The sequence below is a fragment of the Canis lupus genome, chromosome 14, assembly GCF_003254725.2.
Source record: "Canis lupus dingo isolate Sandy chromosome 14, ASM325472v2, whole genome shotgun sequence".
NCBI lineage: Eukaryota > Metazoa > Chordata > Mammalia > Carnivora > Canidae > Canis > Canis lupus.
Window position 1 is genome coordinate 25,937,419 of NC_064256.1, and position 12,453 is coordinate 25,949,871.

The window sequence follows — 12,453 nt, forward strand, 5'->3', positions numbered from 1 at the left end:
TTGCTTATTCAATGCATTGGAAAACTGAATGCAGAAGTATAGAAAAAAGACCCAAAGGTTGTTAAATGTAGCACATCACACACATCTTGCACTTTACTTAATGATCCAAGTGTTTATTACTATGAAGTAAATGCACCATTTAAAGAATTATGGTGGAATTGTAAAACATTAAAATCTCTAATTAATTTTAGTCTGAGGCATGCAGCGTGCCCATTTTGCCTAAAACATTTTCATTATCATCAGTATTTTTCCAGTTATTAAGATAAATTTTTTCCTCATTGTGCAGCAGTGGCATATTTTCTGTATTAAAAGCACAATCTTAAATGCTGTTGAGAATTATATCTGGAATATGCTTTAATAAGTGAATAAAAGAAAGCAGTTTTGACCACAGATTGGAACAGTATTTTTGCTTTTTGACACTTATTCTATAGCTAACATAACAGGTTAGGTGTACATATTTTTTGCCAGAAGCTATATACATACATACATACATGCATATATACATACGTAAATATATATACACACTAACATTTTTTAAAAGACCATTGTTAAAGCATACAGATAATTTTGACTATTGATTTGAATCTAACTATAACAACTCTTCTCTAATTGGCCAAAGGAATATTTAAAATATAAAGATTATATACGAAAATAAAAATACATTAAGTTGGGATGCCTGGGTGCCTCAGCAGTTGAGCATCTACCCTTGGCTCAGGGCGTGATCCCAGGATCCGGGATGGAGTCCCACTTCAGGCTTCTCCCTCTGCCTGTGTCTCTGCCTCTCTCTCTCTGTGTTGCTCATAAATGAATAAATAAACCTTTTTTAAAAATACATTAAGTTAATGCTTGCTGCACCTTCTCGCTTCATCTTACTGTTGTACTACCATGTATCTGTCTGCTATGAATAGCAAATTCAGTTAAGTAAAAACAACTGAAACCATTCTCTTTGTAAACACTGACCTCCATTATACTTACTTCTGGAAATAGTTCAAATGGCCAGATTATAAAGGCATTTATTGAAAGAAAGCTTATGTTCTGTGTAAGAGTAATGCATACTCAGTAAGAAAACACATGAAAGCACAAAGGAATAAAAATTAAGAGCATCAACATTATTAACATTAGAGATACTTACAAAAGGAATTTTAAGTAGAACAATGGAAAGCAAACTCTTTTAGCTGTATATTTTCAGTGTAGGCAGCTATAATGGATGGCTTAAATTTTTTTCCACAAAATCCCTGCATGTACATGATACTTATTTTGAATTTAGGAAAACCTTCATTAAGTTGCCCTTTTTATTTTGAAATAATTGTAGACTTAGAGAAAAACTGCAGAAATAGCACAAATAATTCCCATTTGTCCTGCATCCAGCTTGCTGTAGCTACCAGCTTCTATAACCAAAGTAGGTTACTAAAATCAGGAAATTAACATCAAGAAAATACTATTAGCTACCGCATAGACCATATTTAAATTTTGTCAGTTTTCCCACAAATATCCTTTTTATGGTCGAGGAGCCCACCCACTGCCTTTAGTCATCATGTTCCTTTAGTTTTCTCCCATCCGTGATAGTTCAAGCTTTGTATTGTCTTTCGTGACCTGGACAGTTTTAAAGACTACTGTTCAATTATTTTATAGAGTTTTTATCTGATGTTTTCTCATTATTAGATTGAGGTTATACACTTTTAGGAAGGATACCACAGACCAGAGTTGTGTTCTTTTTTGTGCATCACAGCAAATGGTTAGTGTTAATATGTATAACTGATGATGTTAATCTTGATCACTTGGGTATGGTGGTATTTGACAGATATCTGCTCTATAGAGGTACTCAAAGTCTTTAAAGATATAGAGAACCAGGAGCGACTGAGTGGCTCAGTTGATTAAGTGTCTGCCTTCAGCTCAGGTCATGATCCCAGGGTTCTGGGGATCATGCTTCTCCCTCTGCCTGCTATTCCCTCTGCTTGTGCTCTGTGTCAAATAGAAAAATTAAAAAAAAAAAAAAAAAGAATCAATGGGATAAGTTGTCTCTGTACTTTAAAAGAAATCATTTACAATTTGGTAAAAACAAAGTCATCTGTACAGACTAATTTGAGTCAAAATATTACCTGAACAGTAGAAATCCCAGCTGCTAAAATAGTTGCCCTTTATTTGGAGTTGGTTACCTCCTAAGAGAAAGGGAAAGCAGGATGGACAGGTTGGATTAATTGGCATCAATTCTTAGAACTCTTATGGGAACTAAGACAATTTTGTAATAAGGAAAATTGACGGCACCTCTGTTCCAATTGATATTGGAAGCCTGAATAGTATTTAACCAAAATCTTGGAAGTTTTATTCAGTGGTAAGATGGATTTAGTTTAGATAAGAATGGCAGTGTTTTTATGGATTTCTCTGTTAGAATAACTCTCTTTCAGTCTTGTGTTGCCACCTGGAGTATTAGACCATAATCACATGGTCTGTGTATGCCTAGAAATTACTGTTCTCCTTACAACAACAATGCTGTAGTGTAAAAACAAGAAGGCTAAAGAACCACCTTAGTTACTGTTGTTAACTTGTTACATGAGTGGGTATTCTTGAAATTCCACAGGTAACTAGTAGCTTTGCTGTGTTGTTACAAACAACATGTTTTCTGGAGTATGAATTAGCAAGCTTCAAAGTTAAGAGGTAAACCTGTCTACACTTTCCAGTGGCCCCAAAGGGTACATTTTCTTGCTCACTGCTCAGAACACTTCATGAAACAAATGTCAAAATTGTCAGGACTGTCACTAAGAAAATGATCCGTGTAGCAAGGGTCTTCTTTCACTGGGAAACAAACAGATGTCGTATCTCAGCAAAGAGTAACAAAAACCTGCCATTTATCAGAAGAAATTTTTGCCTGCCCTTAATATCTAATAGTGAAGAAATACTTTGATAAAAAGCTTCCTTTCTTTGCAGTTTTATTCATTATGCAATCATTTGTCAATGATATTTGGTTTGCTGCCTGAGCTATTTTAATGATTTTATTAATCTTAATTGCTTATAAAGTTCTTATACAAGTTGACCTGTAATGCTGGAAACACAAATCAGTACTTCCAAAAAAAAACACAAAAAACAAAACAAAACAAACAAACAAACAAAAACAAACAAACAAACAAAGCAACCTCTAAAATCCTTTCTGGAGCTTTATTGTGTCTAATCCTAATGTTTTTATTTATAATAATAAAATCTGTTAGTCTGTTACTGTTATTTTCATTATTTTGATGGTGTTCTACTATAGCAGTTACAGTGTGTTATACTCCAGCAGTTAGGGTTAAATGCCTTTTCCTCCCCTTCATAATCCTCTTCATCCAAATCACGATTATTCTTGTACAAAGGAAAAAAGAGGGTGGATCTTGTTATCTATGGAAATAGTCTAAAGGCATAAAAAGGTAGGATATGTCCTCAGCATAAAGAAAAATGTGGAACAGTTCTTCACCTGTCCTGAACAGGAGACAATGTTACAAGAGACATGCATTTATAAACTACAGTTGACCCTTGAATAATGCAGGGGGGCTTCAGTGTGCCAACAACATGCATGTGACTTTTCACTCACCCCAAATTTAACTAACATAGACTACCATTGACCAGAAGCCTTAGTGATAACATAAAGAGTTGATTAATACATACTTTGTTAAGTAAGCTAGAAATACTGAGAAAATCAGAAGGAAGAGAAAATACATTTTCAGTACTGTATTTATTGAAAAAAAATCTATATAGTTCAAAACTGTGTTGTTCAATGGTCAATTATTACAGAAACAATTCAACAAGAAGGCTGGCATAAGAATTTTAGTTAAATATGAAAGTGTATAGATACTTCCTAGTCCTCAGGGTTATTAGCCTTTACATTTCCATTTTGACTTAGAGCATTATTTTGACTTAGAGCATTATTGAAGGTTGCTAGGGAAAGCAAGATAACCAAGCTTATTAAACCAGTACATCATGTCAATGTGGGAACTTAGACTGTGCACATAAAAAAGGTTCCATTCCTGTCTTATAAATCAAAGGATATGAGCTTGATAGTGGCTATTTTTGGCTAATGTTGCTTCAAACATTTTTGCTTATTTTTGTTTTCAGTAACTATTGGTTAAGAAGAATGCTTTTCCAAGTTACATATTAGTTTAGGCAGACTTCTCTTTTATTCATTTTTTACTCCACTGTTACACATAATTCAGAAAACATTTATTGTATTCCAACTATACTAAGTATGCCCTGTTGATGGTAAGAATATAAAAAAAAAAAAAAGCCCTGCCTTGAGGAATATATAACTAAATTCAGTGCTACCTAACAGAAAATGTCTTGCCCTTTACCTGCTGATTTAACTCTTCCTGTCAATGTCTCACTCGAAGAAGACAGTGGAAAGTACAGAGCAAGATGGCTTTTTACTAGGATCTAAGCAAAATGTAATAATCTCTAGAAACTCATGTCCACTAGTGGAAGCTACCTGTTTAAGAGTGAGTCGAACATAATAATATCTCTGTTCAGTAAAGAGAAATTGGAAAAAAATTAAACATACAGTGCCTATTATGCTTAGAAAAATATTACATTGCCAAAATGACATTCAAAACTCCATCTCTTGTATGCCACATATTTATAAATGGTTCCAGTTGGATAATAATATTGATAATTTCTCCACTTCTCTGGTGTTGACAAAAGTCTAAATCACAGATGCTGGCGAGCTTCGAGAGAGTCCGTGTATAAAGGAAGCATTCTCCATCTTAATGTTTATAGGCAAGGATGTGGTTTTTCATGGGAAACAAATATATATGCCTTGATTTGCATTTACTTGATAATGTCAATTTACTAAAGCAGAGCTCAACAATTATTTACTTGAATTTGGTTTTATATGATTCAGAGATAGAGGGTGATGTATTTGATGATACTGGTATTACTGTTGTCTAGAGATACTTAAGAAATTTCCCTTCATGCTTTAATTAATTCAACAGAAGAGACGGTGCTTTTTACCTTCAGTTAATAAAAATTAAAGATCTTGATAAATATTAGAAATATTAGGAAAACAAGACTGCTTTATACTTTGTATTGTTGAAGAAATATAGATGATGAAATGGGTTACAAATTGTAAGATGAAATATTTTTCCATATTCTTCATTATGCTTTGGAGGTCATCATTTAATATTGAACACAAGATACACTTCATTCCTATGGAGACTGACATTATGAAGTCACTTCATTTATTCACCATGTTTCACAGGAATCTGCTGTGAATTATGAAGCCACCACTTAGAATCGAAACTGTAGAAGATTGTAAGCATTCGATAGCCTGACATGCCCATGTTTCCTATTTTAGAGCTGACTGATCTTCAGATAACATATGGTGGTACAAGTAATTGGAAAATTGGCAGACCTGTCAAGGAAGTATGCTAGATGAGACAAAAACACTATGCTGGAGCACATAAAGTGTCTCAGAAGTTAAATTTATTTTTATCAAACAGTGAAGTAAAAATATACCTGATTCACCTCCTTCAAAAGGACACTTTTTGTGGGCAGGGGATTTCAAAAGTAATTTTTTGGTCATTAATTAAGTTGCCTTTAAAAACGTATAGCAAATTTTAGTGAATGTGTAGTATAAGAGAACATCCACTGTAAATATTTGAATGTTACATAATTTTACCATTTTGTTTCTAGCCTTTTTTCTAGGATTACCAGAATCACCATAGTTAATTCTTCAGAGAAACAGAATGAAAAATGTATTAAGTATAGCTGATAAAATGCCCTAAAGTTTATATTTTAATGTTTTCTAAAATTTATTTCACAGGAAGATGAAAATGAAGCTGAAAGAAAAAATATATCTCAGGAGCTCAGCATGGAACAGAAAAATCCAAAGAAATAAAGGATTTTCTGTAGTGTTTTGAAAAGTTTGCAACTTATGTAGTAGCAGATAAAATTTCTAATTGTAAAATGTTAAATTGTAAAATCTAATTTGCAAAATGTTCTCAATAAAGTCGTTGAAAATGAAATAGGAACTTGCATTTAGAATTTGTATGTTTTCTAAAGCATGTCTCTTGTCTCTAACCTATCTGTAAGTATGAATACATCTGGATGACCTAAACAAATTTCCAACAGTCATTTTTCCCCCTTAGTAGTCTCTGTTGTCTTCTTCAAGCACTTTAACAGAATCCTAACTATTAGTATAAGTACCATATACCGTAGTATATGAACCAACATAGTTCAAACATGAACAGAGAACACTTGATGCGAAAACACTTAAGACCAAACAGTGCCCCACAAGATGAAATACCATTTTGTGATTTCATCAACTTATGTATGACTTACTACTCTGGGATTGCAGGTCAAGGCTAAAAAGAAATAATTTACCATTCTCTGCAGCAGGAGTACCATGACTTCTAATTCATAAAATACTAAGGACTTACTATTTACTGTGCCCTACACACTTATACTGGACTTTTCAAGAACAGTTTTCCCATCTTTATTTCTTTGGCTTAGAAATGTTCTAAAATTCCTTTGATTCCTGTCTTTATCAGAGAGTTCTCATAACAAGACATTTTGCTTCCCCAGATTCTACTTCTTTAGCTACCATTTGCCAACTACAGCAGGAGCAACAAATCTACTTGCTATTTGCAGAGCCAAATGTTTTTGGCAGATGTCTTTGTTTGATTATTTAAGGCAGAGTTTCTTAAAATGAGAAGCAGAACTTTGGAGGACTTGTAAGAGAATGTCAGCATACAACTTCTTCCCTATGAGAAATGAAATCTGTGGACTTGCCCTGGAGCCATAGTTTTATCACATGCATCTGACAAGCTCAATAAAGGTATGACAGTGGGACATGCTGACAGTTATGATACAGTGAACCGAAATGGGAGAAACTACAAGCAGGCAAGATAGAAAATTCATTGATATATAGCCTCAACTAATGTTAACTGTGGATATCAGGAAAACAGCCATATCCCACATACTGAACTCCTTGGATGAATTTTGGAACAAAGACTTTGAGACAAATACCTGAGAAAGGCAGGCTGGAGTCTAAAGACAATCTTTACAATAAGCAAAAATAAATAAAATTTGACATTTTCCCTCATTTTTTTGTTTTTGAGTTACATCAGTCTATTTCAAAATACCCATATTCACGTAGATTGGAATTACATTAATGCAACTTTTTAAAATATTTTATTTATTCATGAAAGACACAGAGAGGCAGAGACACAGGCAGAGCAAGAAGCAGGCTCCATGCAGGGAGCCTGACGTGGGACTCGATCCCGGGTCTCCAGGATCACACCCTGGGCTGAAGGTGACGCTAAACCGCTGAGCCACCCAGGCTGCCCCATTAATGTAATTTTTGAAAAGCAGCAGTAATACGTTATTCACATCAGAGGTAGTACTTATTTATTATGTTGCAGGTACTGTGCTAAATGCTTACTGTACATTATGCCACTAATCATCCCTGCTAACATATAAGATGGTCACTATTATTCTTCCCATTTTCCAATGATCAATCTGAGGTTTAGATGGGTAATAAGCTAAGTTTATGTAGCTTGTAACTGGCATAGCAAGACATCAAACCCAAACAGTCTCACCCCAGAATTAATACCACAATTATTGTGGAAATAACCAATTACTACCACCCTCTTTCAATCCTCCCCAAAATGTACAGTCTTCCTTGTCAGCACTTCATTCATCACTTCTTTAGTTATGTCTATTCCCCAACTTCTTAGCCATGCTTAATATTATTTTGAAGACTCTGGCTTAAGTGAAATAAGTGAAATAATTATAACTACCATTCCACCTGCTTCAGAACAGGAGAATCCTGCTTTATCTTTTTTACACCAAGTTACAATGAAACAAGTATAACAAAACTTTTTGGCCATTTTTTTTTCCAGTAAACTTTATTCAATTGTTAGTGCACTGCCATCTCATCTCTTACTACTTTCGTTCCTAAAATAAGTTGTTGAATAGTATGAGAGGCATAGTGACACGCAGCCACCTGACCTTTTATTTTATTTTTTAATAAAGATTTTATTTATTTATTCATGAGAGACATGCACAGAGAGAGAGAGGTAGAGACACAGGCAGAGGGAGAAGCAGGCTCCGTGCAGGGAGCCTGACGAGGGACTCGATCCCGGGTCTCCAGGATCAGGCCCTGGGCTAAACCGCTGAGCCACCCGGGTTGCCCCATGACAGGCATTTTAAATATTTATATTTACAGGATAGCTTTAATCATTTAAAACTGTACTTTTCCTTTTTAAAATAAAAAAAAAATACCCCTGTTTTAGGACAGGGAGTGATAAAGTAGAATCACTGTAAATTTCCTTTAGGGATAATTTGCCATATGAACTTCCCAAAATTTTAGGATCCACACATTCATACTATCACTACATACATATAAATCCTGTTTTTTTTTTAAGACTTATTTATTTATTCATGAGACACAGAAAGAGAAAGCAGAGACATAGGCAGAGGGAGAAGCAGGCTCCCTGGGACTCAATCTCAGGACTCCAGGATCGTGCCTTGAGCCAAAGGGAGCCTCAACCACTGAGCCACCCAGGTGTCTCCATATAGATCCTGTTGTCACCCTACAAGGCTGTCCACCTTATGTAACTGATTAGGTTGTATTTAATATGCAGATTATGCATATTTTGTTTAAGGTTTCATAAAATATTACATATTATAGTAGCTCAGGCTGCCATAACAAAATACCCCAGCCTGGGCAGATTAAACATCAGAAATTTATCCTTTCATAATTTGGGAGGCTAGAAGTTCCAGGTTTTCATTTCTGTTGAAGGCTCTTCCTGGCTTGCAGAAGGTGGCCTCACTGCCTCCTCACATGGGCTCTTGGTGCATCAGGAGCAAGAAAACAGGCAAGCTCTCTGGTTTCTTATAAGGACACTAATCCTGTCATCAGGATTCTAGCCTTATGACCTCACTAACCTTAATTATTTCCTTACTCCAATTACAGCCATCCTGGGGAGGTAGGGCTTCAGGATATAAATATGGGCGGTTGGGAGGGACACATCCAGTCCATAACCCATTGTTTAAGGAAGTCCCAGTGCCTCTGTTAATAACTACTCTAGTTAAAAAGCACAGGAGCAAACTCCCAATGAAATGTCTGTGACAGAGTGGATTATATAAAAACTACTATGCCACCTCCTCCAAAACACGAGAATTCTGCTTTATGTTTTGTACACTGAGTTATGATGGAACAAAATATTAGAAATGTTAATAACTGGAACATGATCTAAAACTGATTTCTAAAGAAGACAAACCATTGCACAATTGTATGTACCTGTTTTATCTCTGTACATCCCCATTCCTTAGCTTGTTTCCTAGCCCATGGAAGGTGTAACACTGCCACTGTAGGTCAGCCTGTGACTGACAATACAGACTACGTAAAGGACAAAATTCCTTTGTACCTCATGGTGCCTGTATAACCTCCACCCACTCGACTGAATTGTTCTTTCTTCATGTTAGTGTTTGGGCTCTATTTCTTCATATCTTTAGAAAACTTAAAACAACTTTACTCAGTACTTTTCTCTATCATACTTAACAACCAGCAGTTTTTTAAAAATTGTGTTCAGAATTCTAGTCTTTCCTCAGGTCTGTGAAGTAAACAGCAGACGTTGGAAGAGGTGTTAGGCTGTTCTCAAATGGAAACTGCTGAGCACTAAGATCTTAAATTCATTCAATAGAACTTTACTGGAACTTTCTACCTGCTGTGCACTGTCTATTACCAGGAATTTAATAACAAACTCCCTCTGCTGTCACTGTCTTGAAATTCTCAATACTTTTTAAATATGGGGCCCCACAGTTTTACTGTGCCCTGGGCCAAAGTACATACCAGGTACTACTAAACATATTGCTTTTACTCTTTAAATTAATTGTATTGGAGTATAGTTTACATACAATATCATACACACATTCTAAATGTACATATTGCATGAATCAGTAGGGTTTTTTTTTCCTTTTTATTGCTGAGTACTTTTTCATCATATGAATATACCACAATCTATATCCATTTGAACAGATATTACATAAAAGGAGATATTCAAATGGACAAGAAGTATCTGAAAATATGTTCAACATCATTTAGTTATCAGGAACATGCACATTAAAATCACAATTACCACTGTATACACACTAAAATATCTGTAATTATGTTGTCCAATACAGCAACCACTAGCCACATGTGGCTTGCATGAAAGAAGAATAAAGTGTCTCATTAATTTTATTCTGATTACATGCTGAAATGAAAATAAATTCAAATAGATCTGGCTAAAGAAAGTATACTATTAAAATAAATCTCCACTGTTTCCACTGTTTTAATGTAGTTGTCCATGTATTTTCCATTGTATTTCTATGGACGGTCCTGGGCTATAATTTAAAGTTTGATGATGAAATGCTGGTGCAGTTATGAAGCAAATAGAACTTATATAGAGGACTCAACTAACCTATGTTCAGACTCATGCCCCACAGAACTTCTGAATATTAAACGTGTTGTAAGTTGCTAGTTTTGTGGCAATTGTTATGCAGTAATAGAAAACAAATGAGACACTGCATAAGCAGTTGGGGATAGGCTGCTACTGTTGGCAAGTCTGGCATTCAACAGTGGTAACCGGATCTCCTTTTGGGAGTAAAGAGTAACGTGATGGAGTCCATACACAGCTCAATCCCTTTAGGATGGGCATTTTATTCATGAACCTATTGAGAATGTGATGCAGCCATGGAAAGAGGCTGGAAGACAGCTAAAGAAATTGTCATCTTGTCCACCTGATTCTTAGTACAAGTGTAAAATGGTACACTTTGAAAAGGGTTCAATTTTTGTATGAAGTCAAACATACACTTAATATGTGACCCCATACCTCCCCTATAGATTTTTACATAAGAGAAATGAAAATATATGCTTACACAAGTATTTGTTTACATGAATTACATATAGTTACATACATGAATTACATTTGTTCCAAGGACATTTTAAACAACCTTATAATATTCATAATTAGCTAAAAGCTGGAGACATTTTTTTTTCTTTTTAAGTAAAAGTTGCATTTTATAATGGTTATTCTCTTCAGAAACTATTTTTCACCCTAAGCTGTAGGGTATTGGAAAATTGGACATATTGTGCAGATTTGTAACAACAACAATATAAAGGACGAGAGTAATCACTACCTACAAAAAGATCCTGAATTTAAAAAGAAATTAAACAGCATAAAAATTTTCAAAAAATTCAGCTTTTGAAAAACAGTGTAATGCCTTATTTGAAAGCATTTCATGTAGTTAAAACTTTTTAATGACACCTTGTTCCGTTTTAATGATTTGTTTTGAATGACCTTTGCAGTTGAAAGTACATTTATATACAACCTAAATTTTTAAGTCATAACTATATCTTCTGGATAAATTCTGTCCCTTGCCATATGATTAGGGAGCTTAAGTGAGGGAGGGAAGTAAGATGTGCACCCAGTTGCTCAACTTGAAGCGTATATGAACTACTTTTAGTTTCTATGAACTTTAAGTGTCTATGAACTTCAAGTTTTACTTCCCCACATCCCTAACAGTATATGCTCTTTCCAGGGTGTGACATTCTGATCATCCAGATGAAATGAGGTGAGTCTAGGTAGTTTTGCTTCTCTAACATTTTTTGGAAAATGACAATTACATTCTTATTGCTCACTTTGTTTTGTATATTCTTTCTGTAAATCACTAATGACTTTCCTTTAAGCTTAAACCATTAGAGACATCTGACATATCTGTACTCTCTTATATCTGTTAAAATCTGTCTTGTTTTTTTCCCAGATAGAACAATTGCTATTTAAGTTAAATGTATACAAAAACAAAACAGTTTCTTATAAATGCATCTCTCACATGACTATCTAAGATTTATTACAAAGTCCACTGAGAAAGAAGAAATAAGTTCAGTTCATTGCACTGACATTTATTTCCCAATGCCTCGGGTCCCTGAGGCCTGCACGCATTTCGATCAGTTGGTTGGTAACACGGCGTGGGACCAGAGCAACTTACTCCTCCAGATAGTAGGCTAAGTAAGATTCACTCTGAATAGTGAAGGTTGATTAGAAACCTACTCCATTTCACATCACCTCAAGAAAACAATTTTTACCTAGCCACGATTGAACAAATTTCATCCCCATCCCAGCCTATCCTGAACAAACATAGCAGGTAATAAATGTTTTCCCGTGGTGAATTCAATGTGGAGTCTGTGGTTTTGTTATCTAGAGAGGAAGTTAAGTGCTAACAGCAGCAGCATGAAAACACATGGAACTATGGCATAATTCTGATTTGTTTTAGGAAAACTATTAATTTCCTTGTTACAAAGCCAAGTTAAGTACAACCCTTTAAAACTGTTGAACCATGAAAGCCATTTTCCTTAAGGGTTTTAAATTTGGGAACAGACTCATGAAATTTATAGCTTTAATGAGATATTCTTTGCCTGCAGTCAAAATGAAAGCTAGATCATTGGTT

General features: G+C 34.9%; 1 protein-coding gene and 1 long non-coding RNA gene across 10 annotated transcripts in view; one reads left to right on the forward strand and one right to left on the reverse strand.

The window, feature by feature from the left end:
• Positions 1–12,453, forward strand: part of PHF14 (PHD finger protein 14) — a 233,057-nt gene that overhangs the window by 210,953 nt on the left and 9,651 nt on the right. For 5 of the 6 annotated variants that reach the window (XR_007401930.1, XR_007401931.1, XM_049093413.1 and 2 more), the window contains one exon: positions 5,783–5,984. The exons of the other annotated variant lie outside the window; for it this stretch is intronic. Coding sequence is in view for 3 of the 5 variants with exons in the window: in XM_049093413.1 (XP_048949370.1) it covers positions 5,783–5,857 (75 nt within the window). In the remaining 2 variants the exon portion in view is untranslated. Of the gene's footprint in view, positions 1–5,782; positions 5,985–12,453 lie in introns of those variants that run through there. 6 annotated transcript variants of the gene reach the window in all.
• Positions 1–12,453, reverse strand: part of LOC112674846 (uncharacterized) — a 62,441-nt gene that overhangs the window by 30,171 nt on the left and 19,817 nt on the right. For 3 of the 4 annotated variants that reach the window (XR_007401935.1, XR_004804769.2, XR_007401934.1), the window contains exon 3: positions 2,100–2,159. The exons of the other annotated variant lie outside the window; for it this stretch is intronic. This is a non-coding gene — a long non-coding RNA (uncharacterized LOC112674846). The remainder of the gene's footprint in view (positions 1–2,099; positions 2,160–12,453) is intronic. 4 annotated transcript variants of the gene reach the window in all.